At 48.1% G+C, this 21,342-nt stretch overlaps 1 protein-coding gene across 1 annotated transcript in view; it reads right to left on the bottom strand.

The window, feature by feature from the left end:
• LOC125426423 (thioredoxin domain-containing protein 16-like) overlaps nt 1-21,342 on the bottom strand; it is a 28,905-nt gene that overhangs the window by 6,149 nt on the left and 1,414 nt on the right. Inside the window, exons 3-13 of the mRNA XM_048484681.1 lie at nt 21,127-21,209; nt 16,000-16,073; nt 15,147-15,221; nt 13,332-13,453; nt 11,885-11,975; nt 10,928-11,084; nt 9,186-9,352; nt 8,684-8,744; nt 4,848-4,986; nt 3,742-3,888; nt 100-186 (exon numbers count right to left, since the gene is read on the bottom strand). Coding sequence (XP_048340638.1) covers nt 100-186; nt 3,742-3,888; nt 4,848-4,986; nt 8,684-8,744; nt 9,186-9,352; nt 10,928-11,084; nt 11,885-11,975; nt 13,332-13,453; nt 15,147-15,221; nt 16,000-16,073; nt 21,127-21,209 — 1,203 coding nt within the window. The remainder of the gene's footprint in view (nt 1-99; nt 187-3,741; nt 3,889-4,847; nt 4,987-8,683; nt 8,745-9,185; nt 9,353-10,927; nt 11,085-11,884; nt 11,976-13,331; nt 13,454-15,146; nt 15,222-15,999; nt 16,074-21,126; nt 21,210-21,342) is intronic.

Below are 21,342 nucleotides of genomic sequence, written 5' to 3'. Positions count from 1 at the left end.
CCAGCATGGCCAATTGGCCATGCTGGCAGGGGCTGATGGGAAATGTAGTCCATAACATCTGGAGTGCAAAAGGTTCGCCACCACGGCACTAGACCATACCAGCTCTCTGATCTTTGGCATCCATACCTTTCAGACGAGCGGCCGCTTGCGCGTAAGACTGCATCATGACCAGGGAGACGGCTTCCCCTACGACAAGAATAAAACATGGAAAGTCAGGCTCTGTTCGGCTGCCGTCTCTGTCCCACAAGTCAATTTTTGTGCTAATAAAGACTGAATTTTGCCATCTGTTTACATTATTGGTCATTACCTGAAGGGCCGAGGCAGGCCTGATCTCATCAGATCTCAGAAACCAAGCAGGGGCAGCCCTGTGCTCAAATGGGAGGCCTCCAAGGGAGTCCAGTGTTCACTGTGCAGACCATCTCTGGATATGGCAAACCACCTCCGGACATTTATTTAGTTAGATATGCTTTGATTTGCCGGTCCCTTTCTTATGGTGGCCTCAAGGTGGCTTACAACAGAAGAAGAAGAAGAAGAAGAAGAAGGAGGAGGAGGAGGAGGAGGCGGAGGAGGAAAAGGAGAAGGAGAAGAAGAAGGAGGAGAAGGAGACGGAGGAGGAGACGGAGAAAGAGGAGGAGGAGGAGGAGGAGGAGGAGGAGGAGAAGAGAAAGAAGAAGGAGAAGGAGAAAGAGGAGGAGGAGAAGGAGAAGAAGGAGGAGGAGAAGGAGGAGGAGGAGGAGGAGGAGAAGGAGAAGGAGAAGAAGGAGAAGAAGGAGGAGGACGAGAAGGAGGTGGAGGAGGAGGAGGAGGAGGAGGAGAAGAAGACGGACAAGGAGGAGGAGAAGAGTTCTAAGAGAACTGTGACAAGACCAAGGTCACCCAGCAGGCTTCATGTGTAGAAGCAGGGAAACAAACCCAGTTTACCAGATAAGAGTCCACCATGCATGTGGAAAAGTGAGGAATCAAACCCGGTTCTCCAGATGAGAGTCCACCTGCTCTTAACCACTATGCCACACTGGCTCTCAGAAATTCAATAGTCAAAAACCACCCTCAGTTCTCACCATACTTCCCTGTGGTGCTATAAAATCAACGGCAACTAAGAGAAATGAAGGACGAACAGGGAAGTGTCCAGCTTACATTGGAAATGCTGTCGGCGCCCTCAGCCATAGGCCTGGCGGAATAGCTCCATGTAGCAGGCCCTGCTGTACCGAAATAGGTCCCACAGAACCCGGGTCTCTTTCGACTGAGAATTCCACCATCTTTTGCCTCGAAACCTTACAGGGTTGCCATAATTCAGCTGCCATTTGTCAGCACACAACTATTATTTGGCCCTGACCTGGTTGGCCCAGGCTAGTCAGCTCTTGTTGGATCTCAGAAGCTAAGCAGGGTCAATCCCGGTTAGCACTTGGAAGGGGGTCCACCAAAGAAGTGCAGGGCTGCTACGCAGAGGGCAAACCAGCTCTGTCCATCACGTGCCTTGAAAACCCTACTGCAGCGATTCCCAACCAGGGTTCCGTGGTACCCTGGGGTGCCGTGAGCATGTCCAAGGGTTACCACGGCAACACTACCAACCCCCCTCGCTTTTGCAGTGTCTCCTGCCGGCACCAGCAAGAATATGGAGCTGGCCCAGGGGGCAGGGCCTGCCGCAAGGTCAGCAGCTACTTCCCACCCCCACGCTTCCCTTCACCCTGGGAGGGGAAGGTGGGGGGGGGGCGGTGGCAAGCAGGGGAACTGGGAGGGGAAGGTGGGAGGGGTACCGTGAGATATGAAGAGTGAGGTCAAGGGTACCGTAACGTCAAAAAGGTTGGAAAACACTGCCCTACTGGGTCACCTTAAGTCGGCCGTCACTTGAAGGTCCTTTCCACCACCGTATATTACTCAGTTTCAAATGGAGTGTGGAGTTTGCAATACAGTTTCAGTTTTAGTATATGCATTGCTGAAGGGAACACATCATTTGCACAATTAATCCTACTATCCGCAGCAAAAAGGAAAAGCTGTGGCTACAAGAAACTCAAAAAGCTGGTCATTTCCACCATCAGCCACGGCAGGTGCATCTTCACTTGCATGAAAACAAAGGCCCTTTCCCCACTCACCTCTGTCCGAGGGTTGCTGCGTGCAATTCCTGGCGTGCGCCCCGGCTTCCCCACGACCCCACGCTCTGCGCGGGGTCATCAAAAGGCGCCATTTCAAAAGGAGACAGGAATTACGCGCGCCGAGGGGGCGAGAGAGAGGCAGCGTCGGGGCGGCTGCGTTCTCGCCGCCCCTGAAGTGGGGAGTGCAGCTGTACCCCGCACTACTTGAGGAGAAGAAGAAGAAGAAGAGTTTGGATTTATATCCCCCCTTTCTCTCCTGCAGGAGACTCAAAGGGGCTCACAATCTCCTTGCCCTTCCCCCCTCACAACAAACACCCTGTGAGGTGGGTGGGGTTGAGAGAGCTCCAAGAAGCTGTGACTAGCCCAAGGTCACCCAGCTGGCGTGTGTGGGAGTGTACAGGCTAATCTGAATTCCCCAGATAAGCCTCCACAGCTCAGGCGGCAGAGCGGGGAATCAAACCCGGTTCCTCCAGATTAGATACATGAGCTCTTAACCTCCTACGCCACTGCTGCTCCGGTTTGATTCCCCACTCCTCCACCTGAGTGGCAGAGGCTTATCTGGTGAACCAGATGCGTTTCTGCACTCCTACATTCCTGCTGGGTGACCTTGGGCCCAGTCACAGTTCTCTCCAGAACTGTGACTAGCCCAAAGGTCACCCAGCTGTGCATGTGCTAGAGTGTACAGGCTAATCTGAGTTCCCCAGATAAGCCTCCACAGCTCAAGTGGCAGAGCTCCAGATTAGAGTACACCTACTCTTAACCACTACGCCACTGCTGCTCCATGGGTCAGCATGGCCGTCTTAATGTGAGAAATCGCATGAGCGGAAATAGCGTGATTACCTTCTTTTTGGAATTAGACAACAACAAATATCCTCATTACACGTTGATGCGTGAGATGCCGTCGCTTACAGATCAGATGAAGGGGCGCAATTAAACCCCTCAGTGCTCTATTTCCAATCTATATTGGAGCCCACAGCCACAAAAAAGATGCCTGCAGCTAGATTCCTTGAGAGTAGCGCGGGGCTTTAGGTAAGTGGGGAAAGGGCCCAAGACTCCAAAAAACTTGAACTCCACTCTTCATGGCCAATTCCATGCTCAAACAGGCATTTTTTAAAAACATAGATTATACTCTTCTCTGAATTCTCAAAAGTAGCCAAATAGACTCTTTACGAAAAGAAATTAAGTTAAAGGTAAGGGAACATGAAGGGAAAACATATTGAATTTCGGAATGTTTATGATTTGGGAATATTTGAATTTGTGAAAGCTTAGTTGGAAGTCCGGGAAAAATTTAAGGATTATATATTAATAATTCAATGGAAGTGTAAGGATATTATGTTGTATTAAGTCTACCTATGTTGTAGGTGGTTTTTAATACTCTGGCTCATTCCGCACATGCAGAATAATGCACTTTCAAACTGCTTTCAGTGCTCTTTGAAGCTGTGCGGAATAGCAAAATCCACTTGCAAACAGTTGTGAAAGTGGTTTGAAAACGCATTATTTTGCGTGTGCGGAAGGGGCCACAGTTACAGATAGAAACATTGATGCTGTTTTCCTCATTTTTGTAGGGATTGTTTGTTTTAATTATTGTCTTAATAAAGATCTTTTTAAAATTAAAAAAAACCAGACAGCTGTTTGTTATACATTCACTTACAACTGGCATAGAACAGAACCACCATGAAGTCAGAGTTGGCTAGAGCGGCGCTGAAGGACTCTTCTGTCAGGGTCTGGATGTGTTCCAGGGAGAGTTCGTGCTTCCTGTCCCGGACAACGGATTCCACCACCTCATCGTCTTGGATCTCTGCAGAGGAAATAAACACTCTTTGAATTGCAGACGGGTGCAGAGGTGGGATCCAGCAGACTCTCACCAGTTCCCGAGAGGGGGTTACTAATTATTTGTGTGTGAAGAGAGGGGGTTACTAATTGGGTCTGCTTTTCCGTTAGAAATCCCATTAGGTCCAAAAATCATAAAGTCCTGTTGTTTCCTATGTGGCTGGTTAGCGAAGGTAGAAATCGGGATAATTCTCCCTGTTGGGCTGTTTTAAAAACATGCTTTAGAAATATGGTGAAGTTCCTTGTTTAAGGAAAGTATCCTTCTTTTGATTTCTAGCAACAAAATTAAGTATTTGAAAGTATTAAGTATTTGACAGGCAGTCAATGAGAGGAGAAGTAGTTGTTTCTGTTGGCAGTAGACGATAGGACTTGCTAGAATGAGTTTAAATTATGGACAGAAAGATACCAGCTGGAAATTAGGAACTTTTTTTTTACAGTAAGAGTTTTTGACAGTAACAGAGAAATTATGAATGCCCCGCCCCTGGAATGCCCGGCCACGCCCCCATCATGCCCTGTCCAGCCCCATTGGCGTGACACCACTGTTTGAATCCCACCACCGTGGGAACCTGTTACTAAAATTTTGGATCCCACCACTGGATGGGTGGTATGCTTTGCGCAACATACAGTAGTTATTTCTAGGGGATGTCTTCAGCCACGGGCGCTGACTTCACTTGGAGCGGAGAGAGGAGATAGCCAAAGGAGATAGAGGGGTCCTAAGCCAAGGGGCAATCAGATCAGGCTCTGGCCTCCGTTCCAGTCTTGGAAGAGGGTGTCAATCATGACCCCTCTGAAATCACTAGCTTACTTTTGCAAACCTTTGGGCCCGCAAGGGAACTCAGCTTTTCTAGATGCCTTCAAAATCTGAAAACGAAGCCACGAACGCTTGATCATTCATGCACTCCAGAGTGGAAGGGTTGCTTACGTTACCTTGCTCATAGCTTTCCCCAGCTTCCTCCTCTTCTTCTTCCTCTTCCTCTTCATATTTTGGGACAGAGTCGCTCTGTTTACCACTTTCCACCAGCGCAATGATTTCATCCGTGTCCTTCAAGACAAGATACTTCACACCCTGCAGAGGGAAAAGAGGCCAGGCTGAGTTTCAACTGAAGTAGATTTTGGTGGGTTGGGGGGGGGGGGAGATTCAGGATTCCAAACTAGGCACTCAGAATCATAGAGTTGGAAGAGACCCCATGGGCCATCCAGTCCAATCCCTTGCTATGAAGGAACGGAATGTCAAAGCACTCCCAACATGTGGTTGTTGTGGGTTTTCTGGGCTGTGTGGACAATATATACCCCACTAAACATTCCCTTCTCACTGGACACAGTGTGTAACACACTTCTCTCTGTGATACACCTCTGAAGATGCCAGCCACAGATGCAGGCGAAACGTTAGAAACAAGATCTACCAGACCACAGCCACATAGCCTGGAAAGCCCACAAGAACCAGTTGAAAGCCCACAAGAACCAGAGGATTATCGGCTGCCCTCTCCCCTCCTTGGAAGAACTCTATAATTCCCGAAGCCTAAAGAAAGCCCAAAATATTCTGAGGGACCCGTCTCATCCAGCACACTCTCTTTTTGAACTGTTGCCATCCGGCAGACGACACAGGTCTATCAAAACTAGGACAAAGAGGCTTAGAGACAGCTTCTACTATAGAGCTGTGGCGATGCTGAACTCCACGGCTTTGTGTTGATGTGTTTGGGGCTGCGTAGGGATGGGTGGAGGAAGGGGAAAGGGAGGATGGGGCATGAGTCTGGAATTGTGTGCATCGAGGAATGCTGCTGTAAATTTTCGTTGTGCGCGCACAATGACAATAAATGCTTATGCTTATCCAGCCATAAAAGCCTTCAACAATACTCCCAACATATGTTCATCCAGCCTCTCTTTAAAAACCTCCAAAGAAGGAGACTCCACCACTATCTGAGGTAGTGCATTCCACTGTCGAACAGCCCTTACCGTCAGGAAGTTCTTCCTAATGTTTAGGTGGAACCTCTTTTCCTTCACCTTGAACCCATTACTCCTGGTCCTAGTCTCTGGAGCAGCAGAAAACAAGCTTGCTCCCTCACTAACATGACATCTCTTCAAGTATCTAAACATGGCCATCATGTCACCTCTTCACCTTCTCTTCACCAAACTAATCATTTCCAGCTCCCCTTGTCTCTCCTCACAGGGTATGGATTCCAGACCTTTGACCATTTTGGTTGCCCTCCTCTGGACCCGTTCCAGTTTGCCAATATCTTGAAGGACAGTGCTTACTTAGGACGCAATTTGACCAATTTGGATTTTATTCATGGATAGTCCTAAGCAACCCGCCCTGAGCCACCTGGGAAAGGGCAGGATAAAAATATGATAAAATAAATAACATGGAATTTAAAGTTGTGACTCCTCATATGCTTTTATCGTTGTTACTTTATTTATATGGTTTTATTGCACTTTTATAATAATTTAATTTATATCGTAACCTGCCTTGAATTTCTCCAGGGAAAAGGTGGCTAATACAGTATTTACTCATGTATAAGTCGAATTTTTCAGCACATTTTTAATGCTGAAAAAGCTCCCCTCGACTTATATGCGGGTCATTAAAAATTTGTGTGTGTTTTTACTTTGCCAGCCAGCAGGGGGTGCAGTTTTTATTTCAGGGTTCCCTTAGAAGACACTCCTGATGATACCAGCCAAGTTTGGTAAAGTTTGGTTCAGGGGGTCCAAAGTTATGGACCCCCAAAGGAGGTGCCCCCATTCCCCATTGTTTTCAATGGGAGCTAATCATAGATGGGGCTACCCTTTTGAGGGTCCATAACTTTGGACCCTCTGAACCAAACTTCACCAAACCTGGCTGGTATCATCAGGAGAGTCTCTTTATGATACCAGACAGGTTTGGTGAAGTTTGGGTCAGGGGATCCAAAGTTATTGACCCCCAAAGGGGGTGCCCCATCCCCCATTGTTTACAATGGAAGCTAATAGTAAATTTTCCATTTCTGATAATATCCCTCTTAACATCTAAGTTGGGTTACATTTGATGAGAAGGAATCCAGTTTTGAAGGATTTTAACTCTTGTGTTTTAGCTTGGTTGCTGATTGAGCTAAGATTTTTGTACTTTTAAAGTTATTGTTGAGACCATATTGTTCTTGTTGACCCTCTCTTCCACTTACAGAGCCAGTTTACTGTTTTTCTTTGAAATAAATATTCAAAAACATTTAACCTAACGATGCCTCAATTAATGCAATTTTATTGGTATCTATTTTTATTTTTGAAATTTACCAGCAGCTGCTGCATTTCCCACCCTCGACTTATACGCGGGTCAATAAGTTTTCCCAGGTTTTTTGTGGTAAAATTAGGTGCCTCGACATATGCGGGTCGACTTATACACGAGTATACACGGTAGGTGTTTTAAATCAATACATAGAAACACAGGCTGATTACCCCCCGGAGCTGGGGAGTGTGGTGGAACCCGAAGTGCATTGGGGCAAGAAATCTTGTCTTGATGCGCTTCCCCTGGGCACGTAAGAAATGGCCACGAGAGCTGACCACGGCTGCCTGACAGTCATCTTGCCCCTGCTTCAAAACCGCCCAAGAAGGAGAGCCCGCCAACTCCCGAGAAAGCCTCTTCCATGAAGGAACCCTCTAACTGCCAAGAAGTTCTTCCAAACTTCATTGGATTGCACGGTCAGTACCCTGAAGTTTCTCTTCTTCGAGGGATAGCTGAACGGCAACATGGTCGTCGAGGGTGCAGGACCTACCAACAAGCCCAGAACATAAGAACATAAAAACTAGCCTGCTGGATCAGACCAGAGTCCATCTAGTCCAGCTCTCTGCTCCTCGCAGTGGCCCACCAGGTGCCTTTGGGAGCTCACGTGCAGGAGGTGAAAGCAATGGCCTTCTGCGGCTGTTGCTCCCGAGCACCTGGTCTGCTAAGGCATTTGCAATCTGAGATCAAGGAGGATCAAGATTGGTAGCCAGAGATCGACTTCTCCATAAATCTGCCCAAGCCCCTTTTAAAGCTATCCAGGCTATTGGCCATCACCACCTCCTGTGGCAGCAGATTCCAAACACCAATCACACGTTGCGTGAAGATGTTGGAGCAGTTCAAAAGTGTAATAGTGTTGGAGCAGTTCAAAACAACCAGGATGTTGGAGCAGTTCAAAAGTGTAATAGTGGCAAGATAAACAGGGCGAAATTTTGAAGATATGGACCATATATGCGGACTGGATGAAAGAAGCTGGAGTCAATGAGGAGAAATGGGAGAAGAGATTACAAAGAATGAACTTACTGCTGTTTGTTTGATAAAACTATGAAGAAAATACGGGGGGGAGGGGAAAATGTATTGTTTGAAAACGAATGAAGAAGTGTATTAATATAAAATGGAATATTCAAATGATACAATAAAAATTATTTTTTAAAAAGAAAAGAAAAGTGTAACCGCCCTGAGCCCTCAGGGGGAGGGTGGTATATAAAATTATTATTATTATTATTATTATTATTATTATTATTATTATTATTATTAGTAGTAGTAGTAGTAGTAGTAGTAGTAGTAGTAGTAGTAGTAGTAGTAGTAGTAGTAGTAGTAGTAGTGATACTAATACGCCGATACATTACAACTTCCTAGGCCTCTGGGTGAGGCTCGAATTGTAATGAAGGCCAACAACCAGCTAAAGATCTGGCAGCTGTGAAATCTACAACAACAACAACAACAACAACAACAACAACAACAACAACAACAACAACAACAACAACAACAATAATAGTCTTATAGAGCAATGATCACTCACCTCAGCCGCTGTCTTGATGGCCACGTTATACCGGAGAAGGAAGTCCAAACCGGCAACGCCCCTTTCGAAACAGAAATTGGATGTTAGATGGCAGAGTGCAGGATTTATGCAACCGCCCCTTCTCTTGGGCTTGCAGTTAAACCCGGGTTGGTGCTGCTCTGCCTCGTACAACCCAACACCCCTGTTGTCAAAAAATTCATCTGTTGTATAGAAATAAAATGGCAGGCCAGAGGGAAACTGTCTGTTTACTTACTGAGGAGATCTACACACACACCCTCTGCAGAGACTCACTTGAGGCAGAAAACCGAGTTATTAAAAAAACAATAAACGCATAAGGCATAAAAACATAAAAACAACAATAAGAAATAAAAAAGCAAACAAGAAATTGGGGACAAGACCTTCATCAAAGGTCACAAACTGTTAGGATATTTGGCATCCCTTGCGTAAGTAACTGCAGGAGCAAGATGGTTGCACCACAACCCTCTCCCCGCCCAGCCCTCACCTTGACAAAAGGACAACCCCCGCTTTCCCCAGCAACCTCCAGGCCACGAATTCGGCAGTTCTTCGGTCGGCCTCCAGTGTTTCTCTCTGGGTGAGAACGAAGATCAGCGGAAGGCCGAGCTGGAAGTGAGCGGTCGAAACCTCCTCTGGGTTTGCCGCGACCTCCATCTGGAAAAGAGAATTTCAACACCCTTTTCTCTGGTTCAAACCAAACACAGTTGCTAGCAAAGAACATAAGAAAGAGCCTTGCTGGATCAGACCAGAGTCCATCTAGTCCAGCACTCTGCTACTCGCAGTGGCTCACCAGGTGCCTTTGGGAGCTCACCTGAAGGATGTGAAAGCAATGGCCTTCTGCTGCTGCTGCTCATAAGAACATAAGAACATAAGAACAAGCCAGCTGGATCAGACCAAAGTCCATCTAGTCCAGCTCTCTGCTACTCGCAGTGGCCCACCAGGTGCCTTTGGGAGCTCACATGTAGGATGTGAACGCAATGGCCTTCTGCGGCTGTTGCTCCCGATCACCTGGTCTGTTAAAGGCATTGCAATCTCAGATCAAAGAGGGATCCAAGATTGGTAATACAGATCGACTTCTCCTCCATAAATCTGTCCAAGCCCTTGCAAAAGCTATCCAGGTTGGTGGCCATCACACCTCCTGTGGCAGCATATTCCAAACCCACCAATCCTGCACGTTAGCGTGAAGAAGTGTTTCCAGCATTGAATCCTAAAAATCCCGAGCACCTGGACTGCTAAGGCATTTGCAAGCTCAGATCAAGGAGGATCAAGATTGGTAGCCATAGATCGACTTCTCCTCCATAAATCTGTGCAAGCCCCTTTTAAAGCTATCCAGGTTAGTGGCCATCACCACCTCCTGTGGCAGCATATTCCAAACACCAATCCCTGCGTTGCATTGAAGAAGTGTTTCCTTTTTATTAGTCCTAATTCTTCCCCCCAGCATTTTCAATGGATGCCCCCTGGTTCTAGTATTGAGAGAAAGAGAGAAAAATTTCTCTCTGTCAACATTTTCTACCCCATGCATAATTTTTTAGACTTCAATCATATCCCCCCTCAGACGTCTCCTCTCCAAACTGAAGAGTCCCAAACGCTGCAGCCTCTCCTCATAAGGAAGGTGCTCCAGTCCCTCAATCATCCTCGTGGCCCTTCTCTGCACTTTTTCTATCTCTTTGATATCCTTTTTGAGATGTGGCGACCAGAACTGAACACAGTACTCCAAGTGCGGTCGCACCACGGCTTTATAGAAGGGCATGACAATCCTTGCAGTTTTATTCTCAACTCCTTTCCTAATGATCCCCAGCACAGAGTTTGCCTTTTTCACATCTGCCATGCATTGAGTTGACATTCCCATGGAACTATCCACTAAGACGCCCAAATCCCTTTCCTGCTCCTCCCCATGAAGCCTGAGGGGTGACCTTTGGACCAGTCATAGTTCTCTCTGAACTCTCTCAGCCTCACCTGCCTCACAAGGTGTCTGTTGTGGGGAGAGGAAGGGAAAGGAGCTTGTAAGCCACCTTTACAGGAGAGAAAGGTGGGGTATAAATTCAAACTCTTCTTCTTCTCCTCTCCTTCCCATTCTTCCTACGTCCAAACTATTTTTCCATCCCTGCTTATCCCACTCCAGGTGTCCGGGGTGACAAACTCCCGTTCTGATATGCCACAAAAGGAATGCAACTGCTTGAGCGGGGGACCCGAAGGCAGGGTGGCGGTGGCTGCCACTGCCAGACGTACCACGAGAGGCTCCCCCATCAACTTCAGGAACTTGTGGACGTCCAGCGTGGTCAGCGGCTGTTCCATCAGAGTCCGGCGGCACGGCTGGCCCGGATCGGTGGCCACCTTGCAGTGGCAGAAGAAGAGTTTCGAGGCCGGCGTGTCAGTCTCTTCATCGCTGCAGGGGGGAAAGATGTTTGGATGCAGAACGGAAGCTGGCTGGTTCTCATATTCATGAGTCTCGGGAATCTCTATAGGCCAGTGATGGCGAACCTTTTCGAGACCGAGTGCCCAAACTGCAACCCAAAACCCACTTATTTATCGCAAAGTGCCGACACAGCAGTTTAACCTGAATACTGAGGTTTTAGTTTAGGAAAAAATGGTTGGCTCCGAGGTGTGCGTTACTCGGGAGTAAGCTTGGTGGTAGTTGTTGGCTTTGCTTTGAAGCAACCGTGCAACTCTTCCAGCAGGGCAGTCTGCGACCCTAGGAGGGTTTACTCAGAAGCAAACCCCATTGCCAGCAACCGAGCTTACTCCCAGGTAAAGGACTGCGCTTTAGTTCTTCGCATGAAAATCAGAGGGGTTTAACAGCGCTTAACAGGGTTACCTACACTGCTTCCCCAAAACTAGGTCTTAGGTTTAATGCTAATAATCGAGCCCAGAGGCCCAGGCCAGCCTAGATGTGTGTGGGGGGGAGGTGGGGGTGACTCTGTTTGCGCGTGCCCACAGAGAGGGCTCTGAGTGCCATCTCTGGCACCCGTGCCATAGGTTCGCCACCACTGGCCAAGAGGCTTGAGCGAAGGGGGAGTCACCTGGTCTTCAGTGAGCGTTCACCGTGGGCAAGTAGCTCCAAGTTTCCACTGGAGACCTTGAGAGATAATGTGAGGTGGGGGGCAGGGGGGGGTCGTGTGCCGTGGGGCCCTGAAGGAGCTCCATTTCATAGCAAGGCCAGAGCTCCCAGGGCTGTGGAAAACTTACTGGATGCTCTTCAGAAGCGTCACTTCGGTGGTCAGGGCAAACCGGTGCAGAGAGCCATAGACGAAGGCCACCTCCATCAGAACTCTGTGCTCTGGGAAGAGAGAGACATGGAGATGGACAGACAAGCAGAGAGACAGAGGGACAGACAGGGAGAGACAGACAGAGATGGAGAAAAACACAGAGGGAAAGACAGAGCGAGCAAGACAGAGATACAGACAGAAAGGAAGAGCGACAGAAAGACAGAGAGAGCAAGACCGAGCCAGGGAGGGGCAGAGAGACAAACCGAGAGAGTGACAGACAGACAGTTAGACAGTTAGACAGACAGACAGACAGACAGACAGACAGACAGACAGACAAAGACAGGCATAGAGTGTGAGACAAAGAGGCAGATAGACAGAGAGGCAAACAGAGAAACAGACAGAGAGAAGCAGATAGAGACAGACAGATGGAGAGTCATTTATTTATTTTTTCATTCATTCATTCATTCATTCATTCAAGTTTCGCCCCACCCATCCCCGAGAGGCCCAGGGCGGAATTTAGGAGCTAGTTTTGAAAGGCCAAAATTCCTTTCCTCTCTACTTCCGCCGGCCCCCCCCCCCCCAATCAAGTCCTTACCTTACAAAATATGATCAATGGAAGAACGACAGTCTAGATCGGGGGTCAGCAACCCGTGGCTTTGGAGCCACATGCGGCTCTTTCGTCCTCGTACTGCGGCTCCGCAGTGGCGACGCCAACGACGGCGAGTTGCGCTTGGGACGCGGTGAGCACACCTCCCTCCCTCCCTTCTGAGTCCTTTCCTCTCCTTCCCTCGCCTGGCACCTGGGAAGGAGAGGAAAGGATGCCAGAGGGAGGGAGGGAGGGAGGAAAGGGAGAAAGGGTGGAAGGGAGGAAGGGAGGGAGGGAGGGAGGGGCGGGGAAGGAGGCACGCTCACTGCGTCCCAAGTGCAACTTTCCGTCATTGGCATTGCCACCGCTGTCTATCCCGCCCGCTTGGCTGAAGGCAGGGCTTGGGGAGGCCGGGGGCGGGGCTTGGGGAGGCGGGGTCAGCAGCTCTTTGGGTGCTAAAGGTTGCCGACCCCTGGTCTAGATGTTCAATACTGACAATCTATGTTTGCATTCACTATGTCGTCCCTGATCACAATCTTGTCACTGTTCCTGCTCAGATGTCATCTTTTTTACCCTAAGTTTTCACCCTTACAATTGTGCATCTTTCTGTCAAAATATCACAATGCATCCTTATGCCCACAGTGCAGATACTTGGATCAAGAAATCCTCCAGCCCCAGGAAAATCCCCGAGCGAAAAGCTAAGGCCCTTGAGAACCACTGCGGGCAAAATGGGGCGTTTCCAGGCCTGGAGAAATCTCTAAGGCAGCCGGATCTGAGAATTTCAGAGAAGGAAGCCCTCAGGTGCCCTCAGCTGTCCAGCTAAGCAGCAGGAGATATTTACCTGCAGTCCCAACTGCTTGGACGTAGACAAACACAAGGTCTGACTGACCCCGAAGATCATTTTCAAGATTCCTGAGGTCCTCTGGGGTGGCAACGTATTTAACTTCATTGAAGAGGAGGGCACTGCGCAGGAGACAGGGAGAGATTGGCAGGTGATACTTCCATCAGGTGATACTCCCAGGGAGCAGCAGTGGCGTAGGAGGTGAAGAGCTCGTGTATCTAATCTGGAGGAACCGGGTTTGATTCCCCGCTCTGCCGCCTGAGCTGCGGAGGCTTATCTGGGGGATTCAGATTAGCCTGGGCAACACATGCCAGCTGGGTGACCTTGGGCTAGTCACAGCTTCTCGGAGCTCTCTCAGCCCCACCTACCTCACAGGGTGTTTGTTGTGAGGGGGGAAGGGCAAGGAGATTGTCAGCCCCTTTGAGTCTCCTGCAGGAGAGAAAGGGGGGATATAAATCCAAACTCTTCTTCTTCATCATCATCAAATGAAGTTTGGCAAGAAAATGGCAAGAAAATGGGATACACACAGTGGTGGGATTCAAATAATTTAACAACTGGTTGTTTACGAGCACCACTTTAACAACCGGTTCTGCCGAAGTGGTGCGAACCGGCTGAATCCCACCACTGGATATACACCCACCCGCTCACAGCCTGTGCCCAGCTGGAAATGAGCCAGGGTAGATGTCATAACCACAGATTGATCAATGAAGGAATCAGCACAGAGGTGGGATCCAGCCGGTTCTCACAGGTTCCCGAGAGTAGGTTGCTAATTATTTGTGTGTGCCGAGAGGGGGTTACTCATTGGTGATTTTGCCACGTGATTTTGGCCTTAGTCACGCCCCTCCTCTCAGCAGTAGCGCGCAGAACTTGAAGCAGTCTAGCAGGAGGTGCACCGGCGTGCGTGGCAGCCTGCGCCTGTGTGCATTCCATAAAGGACAGGCATGGCCAAACTGCGTCCTTGCCACAGCCCCGCCCAGGAATGCCCCGCCCCCGGAATGCCCGGCCACCACCCCATCGTGCCCCGCCCAGCCCCATTGGCGCTACGCCACAGTTTGAATCCCACCACCATGGGAACCTGTTACTAAAATTTTTGGATCCCACCACTGAATCAACACTTCGAAAGTGGGATTCTCATTTATTGATGGCAAGCATAGGAAAGCTGTTGACTTATATTGTCAGAACTAAGTACATTAAAATAGGCAAAGCATTATATCCCCCAGTAGCAGCAGCAGAAGGAGAAGGAGGAGGAGAAGAAGAAGAGGAGGAGGAGTAGGAGGAGGAGGAGTTTGGGTTTATATCCCCCTTTCTCTCCTGTAAGGAGACTAAAAGGGGCATACAAACTCCTTTCCCTTCCCCCCTCACAACAAACACCCTGTGATGTAGGTGGGGCTGAGAGAGCTCCAAAGAACCGTGACTAGCCCAAGGTCACCCAGCTGGCGTGTGTGGGAGTGCACAGGCTAATCTGAATTCCCCAGATAAGCCTCCACAGCTCAAGTGGCAGAGCGGGGAATCAAACCCGGTTCCTCCAGGTTAGAATGCACCTGCTCTTAACCACTACGCCACTGCTGCTACGCCAGGAAGGTGGGTCTGAGAAGGTTCAGAAAGACTGAGACTGGCTGAAGGTCATCCAGCAGGTTTGATGGGGAGGAGTGGGGAATCAAACCTGGTTCCCCAGATTAGAGTCCACCTGCTCTTAACCTCTACGCCACGCTAGCTCTCCGAGACGCCACTGAACTCGAATCTAGCTCTTCTACGGCAGACAAGCAAAGCTACCTGCTGCAACCATGAAAATCACAAGATGGCAAAGCAACTTACAAGAGGACATTTGCTACGATGGCATCCACGCTGAACAAAGCATCCGTCGGGAGCACACGAATCAGCGTATGGCCCCTGCAGAAGGAGGAGAGGAGAGATTCTGAAAACTGGGCAAGGGGGGGTTGTTTGTTTCTTATATTTTCATCATTTATTTTTTTTCTGTCAAGACACAGCTACATTATGGTGACCCATAGAGTTTCCATACATACATAACAAACATACATTACATACACACACACACTACACACAACACACACTACACACAACACACTACACAGTATACAGTTCTGGCCACCGCAATTCGAGAAGGATATTGACAAGCTGGAACGGGTCCAGAGGAGGGCAACTAAAATTGTCAAAGATCTGGAATCCATGCCCTACGAGAGACTTAGGGAGATGGGAATGTTTAGTTTAGTGAAGAGAAGGTTAAGAGGTGACATGATAGCCATGTTTAGATATTTGAAGGGATGTCATGTTGGTGAGGGAGAGAGCTTGTTTTCTGCTGCTCCAGAGACCAGGACCAGGAGTAGTGGGTTCAAGGTGAAGGAAAAGAGATTCCACCTAAACATCAGGAAGAACTTCCTGACAGTCAGGGCTGTTTGACAGTGGAATTCACTGCCTTGGAGTGTGGTGGAGTCTCCTTCTTTGGAGGTTTGTAAAGAGAGGCTGGATGGCCACCTGTCCGGAGTGCTTTGATTGTGTGTTCCTGGTTGGACTTGATGGCCCTTGAGGTCTCTTCCAACTCTATGATTATATGATTTTATGAAATGCTTTTCTGTGCTTACTCATGTCCCAGTCCCAAAGCATTTCTTTGTAAATCCCAACAATTGCATCTAGAACAAAATGTACTTACTTGAACAGGTAGGCTTTTCCCACGGAACTGTCCTCTTTGCAGTACGCTGACATTTCCCCTTGGTGGCAGTTCACCTGTAAAGAAGAAAAGATATCCTAACACTTAGACCAGTGATGGCGAACCTTTTCGAGACCGAGGGCCCAAATTGCAACCCAAAACCCACTTATTTATCGCAAAGTGCCAACACGGCAATTTAACTTGAATACTGAGGTTTTAGTTTAGAAAAAACAGTTGGCTCTGGGGCATGCGTTACTCGGGAGTAAGCTTGGTGGTAGTTGTTGGCTTTGCTTTGAAGCAACTGTGCAACTCTTCCAACGGGTGAATCACAACCCTAGGAGGGTTTACTCAGAAGCAAGCCACATTGCCAGCAACCGAGCTTACTCTCAGGTAAAGGATCGCGCTTCAGTTCTTCGCATGAAAATCAGTGGGGTTTAACAGCGCTTAACAGGGTTACCTACACTGCTTCCCCAAAACTAGGTCTTAGGTTTAATGCTAATAATCGAGCCCAGCGGCCCAGGCCAACCTAGATGTGGGGGGGGGGGGGACTCTGTTTGCACGTGCCCACAGAGAAGGCTCTGAGTGCCACCTCTGGCACCCGTGCCATAGGTTCACCACCAATGACTTAGACAATGGACACGCAACCCTCTGAATTTGGTAAAGTGCTATGAAAATGGTTCATATTATCATCCTCTCATAATAATAACCAATGTGGGATAGCTAATTTAAGTGTGCCTCAGGAACGGATGTCAGAGGGTAGCCTTGTTGGTATTCAGGAGGACAGCTAGGTTCGAGTCAGATTCACTGACCATGCCTGAGTGAACAACAGTGACATCTTGTGACTGCTGACAGGTATTGCAAGCATTATAACCACTGTGTTGTCAAAGGCTTTCACAGCCAGAATCACTGGAGTGTTGTGGGGTATCCGGGCTGTATGTGCCAGGCAAACATACTTGGATTCCCACAACTTCCACCGCGCCCGGAGTGTTTTCCGTTGTTGTGTTTTTATGCCCCTTTTTTGTTTACTTCATTTTTATTTATTTTACAAAGTTTTACCCCTCCTTTCTTCTCTCACTATAACCTCCAAGGCAGCTACAAAACCAACAAAAACACAGATAATAAAATCACATTTTAAAATAATTTAAACCCAGCCACAATAACAATAATAGCAACGCATCATTAAAGCAATTGAAACCATAGCTCAAAAATACATTAAAAATACAGAAAACAAGAACTAAACCTTTCAACCTCTTAAAAACCTTTAAGAAGGCTCTCTTAAGAGTACGCTCCACATTGTGACATGGAGAGAAACACTTCTCACTGTGACACGCCTCTGAAGATGCGGGTGAAACACTAGGAGCAGAAAGTATCAGACCAGGGTCACATAGCCCAGAAAAATCACAACAGCCAACTGAGTCCGGCCATGAAAGCCTTCGACAATACAAGGCTATCTGTCTTGACACTCTGCTATTTGATGTATTGTTGAAGGCTTTCACGGCCAGAATTCCTAGAGTGTTGTGGGTTTTCTGGGTTGTATGGCCATTTTCCAGTAGCATTTTCTCCTGACGTTTCGCCTGAATCTGTGGCTGGCATCTTCAGAGGATCCTCTGAAGATGCCAGCCACAGATGCAGGCAAAACGTCAGGAGAAAATGCTACTGGAACACGGCCATACAGTCCGGAAAACCCACAACACTCTGCTATTTGGCAACTTTTTAAAAAGAGAGCAATCTCCCTTTTCAATCTGATGCTGATTTAATGGCTTTGAGCCACACATTTTTATCCTGTTTTGACTACCGTCCTGACTGTGATATCGGGCTGCCTTGGAGATAAGGCAAGATGAGGTTGAAACGTTTTAGACAAATCACTTGAAAGTGATCTGACGTTAAAAATCACCACTCAGATGCCACTATCTTATCATAGCAGAACCCCAGTTTGGTCCAGCCTGCTTTCCGTGCCAAAAGATTTGACATTTCCCAACATCCAGCTCTTAAGAACATAAGAACATAAGAACAAGCCAGCTGGATCAGACCAGAGTCCATCTAGTCCAGCTCTCTGCTACTAGCAGTGGCCCACCAGGTGCCTTTGGGAGCTCACCTGCAGGAGGTGAAAGCAATGGCCTTCTGCGGCTGCTGCTCCCGATCACCTGGTCTGTTAAGGCATTTGCAAACTCAGATCAAAGAGGATCAAGATTGGTAGCCATAAATCAACTTCTCCTCCATAAATCTGTCCAAGCCCCTTTTAAAGCTATCCAGGTGAGTGGCCATCACCACCTCCTGTGGCAGCATATTCCAAACACCAATCACACATTGTGTGAAGAAGTGGTTCCTTTTATTAGTCCTAATTCTTCCCCCCAGCATTTTCAATGAATGCCCCCTGGTTCTAGTACTGTGAGAAAGAGAGAAAAAATTCTCTCTGTCAACATTTTCTACCCCATGCATAATTTTATAGACTTCAATCATATCCCCCCTCAGATGTCTCCTCTCCAAACTAAAGAGTCCCAAACGCTGCAGCCTCTCCTCATAGGGAAGGTGCTCCAGTCCCTCAATCATCCTTGTTGCCCTTCTCTGCACTTTTTCTATCTCCTCAATATTCTTTTTGAGATGCGGCGACCAGAACTGGACACAGTACTCCAAGTGCGGTCGCACCACGGCTTTATATAAGGGCGTGACAATCCTTGCAGTTTTATTCTCAATTCCTTTCCTAATTATTTCTTAATTCCTAATTCCTTTCCTAATTCCTTTCCTCTTATTCCTTCCACTACAAACTTCCCCCCACCGACCCCCAAACAAGGCAAACATTGCTGTAAGGTTGTGGTGTGTGTGTTGTCCGACCTTGGAAAGGTTTCTGCTGAAGGCTTTTGGCTGAACGCCTGGGAAGGGGAATTTCGCTGTTTTGGTTATCTTTCACTCGCTTGCTAGTCTGGTGTGAAACTCTGTGTGAAATTCTGCTTTGTTTACACTCTTTTGGCAGGAGCCTGTTACCCTGTATAAGCATTTGGGCTTCAGTTCTCGCATTGCCTGTTTCCGACTAAGAATGCCAGCTCAATAAAGAACTTAACGTGGTTGCTTTTGACTGGACTTTACTGGTTCGTTACATTTGCACATTTGAAACAACCAAGAGACCTTTTATCCTACGTGCACAAGTCCAGGGCAAACTTTTGGCTGAACTGAAGTCTGTTGGGTGATACGGCTACCGAGAGATTTCACTTTGCTGGAGTTGGAAATACCTTCATTTATTTCATTTACAAACCCCACCCCCACCCCACCGCCTTTCTTGTCAACAGGACTCAAAGAAGCTTACATCGTTATCCTCTCCTGCATTTTATCCTCACAACAACCCTGTGAGGAAGGTTAAGTTGAGAGTGTATGACTGGCCAAGATAGGATTATCAGGGGAGCAGCAGTGGCGTAGGAGGTTAAGAGCTCGTGTATCTAATCTGGAGGAACCGGGTTTGATTCCCAGCTCTGCCACCTGAGCTGCGGAGGCTTATCTGGGGGATTCAGATTAGCCTGGGCACTCCTACACATGCCAGCTGGGTGACCTTGGGCTAGTCACAGCTTCTGGGAGCTCTCTCAGCCCCACCCACCTCACAGGGTGTTTGTTGTGAGGGGGGAAGGGCAAGGAGATTGTCAGCCCCTTTGAGTCTCCTGCAGGAGAGAAAGGGGGGATATAAATCCAAACTCTTCTTCTTCTTCTGAACCTGTTCCAGCTTGTCAATATCTTTCCTGTTAATATTCTTCTTGAATTGCGGTGCCCAGAACTGTACACAGTGTTCCAGGTGAGGTGTGACCAATGCAGAAAAGAGTAGTACTGTTACGTCCCTCCAGCTAGACACTATATTCCTTTGAGGAAGCGCTTCCAGGCGCTCTTGCAACGGACAGGGTGGTCATTGCGACCTGTAGCGGATTACATTGCAACTCTGCAAAGGAATCCTCACGATTTTTCTCTCTGTCTCTTTATTTTCAGGGAACATGTTTTACAGCTGGTTGGAAGGTAACCATTTTCTGTGCATTTTGCTGTTGTTGACCAATTGCAGAAGCAGGAACTTCTCAGCAGCTTTGTGGCACTGTCTGGAAGAGCTTCAGCTAAAATGGCTATGAGCAGTAGTGGCGTAGGAGGTTAAGAGCTCGTGTATTTAATCTGTAGGAACCGGGTTTGATTCCCCGCTCTGCCGCCTGAGCTGTGGAGGCTATAGGGGGGATATAAATCCAAACTCTTCTTCAGGCCACCAGTGGCAGATAAGGGCGTCGGATTGCCAGATCCGGTTTGGGAAACTCTTGGAGATTTGAGGATGGACACTGGAAAAGACAATACCATAGAGTCCATGCTCCAAAAAGAGTGTAGTGGTTAAGAGCAGGTGGATTCTAATCTGGAGAAATGTCTCCCCGGACCACCTGCCCAATCCCTTCAACTATGGCTGGGACCACCTTTTGGATCAGGTAACGAGGGCCTCTGACCCAGAACCCCCTGCCCAAAGGCCCCTAAACGAGGTTCAGGAGGTTCTGAGGCTAAGCAGAGCACCTGTTTCAACACTCATATGAACACATCAGACCATTGGTGCATGCAGGCCAGTACGAGAGCCAGCGTGGTGTCGTGGTTAAGAGCGGGTGGATTCTAATCTGGAGAACTGGGTTTGATTCCCTACCCCTCCACCTCAGTGGCAGAGGCTTATCTGGTGAACCAGATGTGTTTCCGCACTCCTACATTCCTGCTGGGTGATCTTGGGACAGTCACAGTTCTCTCAGGACTCTCTCAGCCCCACCTACCTCACCAGGTGTCTGTTGTGGGGAGAGGAAGGGAAAAGAGCTTGTAAGCCACCTGGAGTCTCCTTGCAGGAGAGAAAGGTGGGGTATAAATCCAAACTCTTCTTCTTCAAAGCATCCCTTTTCTCCCAAGGAACCCATCTCTGTAGCCTGGACATGAGGAATAATTCCAAGGGATCTCCAGGTACCACCTGGAAGTTGGCATCCCTAGCACAAGGTCATCCCACCAGCATCCCTGGCATGAGCAGAGATTCATTCCTGGGTCTCCCAGATTAATTACCCCAAAGTCTTAACTACTGGGCTGCAATGGCTCTCAAAAGGACTTCCCGTGCTGTTTCTAAGGCAAGAAAACCTCGCTTGGAATTACCTTCAAGACTGAAATCCCATAATCGCGAAGAGCTTCTGCAGACTTTTCCAGCTGTTCCAGGAACACATCTGCAGAAGGAGAAGCTAGAATATAGATTAAAAACTCATGTTGATTTATGGTCACAAGTGATCATTAGTATTTCAGTAATTGTTGCACAGTTCAAAGCACACAGATTCTTTCCTTTGGCTCTCCGACAACCAGGGAGGTTCTGCTATG

Source organism: Sphaerodactylus townsendi, linkage group LG02 (genome assembly GCF_021028975.2).
Source record: "Sphaerodactylus townsendi isolate TG3544 linkage group LG02, MPM_Stown_v2.3, whole genome shotgun sequence".
Lineage (NCBI taxonomy): Eukaryota > Metazoa > Chordata > Lepidosauria > Squamata > Sphaerodactylidae > Sphaerodactylus > Sphaerodactylus townsendi.
The sequence above is the reverse complement of the archived record's forward strand: the minus strand, read 5'-3'. Positions and strand labels throughout refer to the sequence as shown.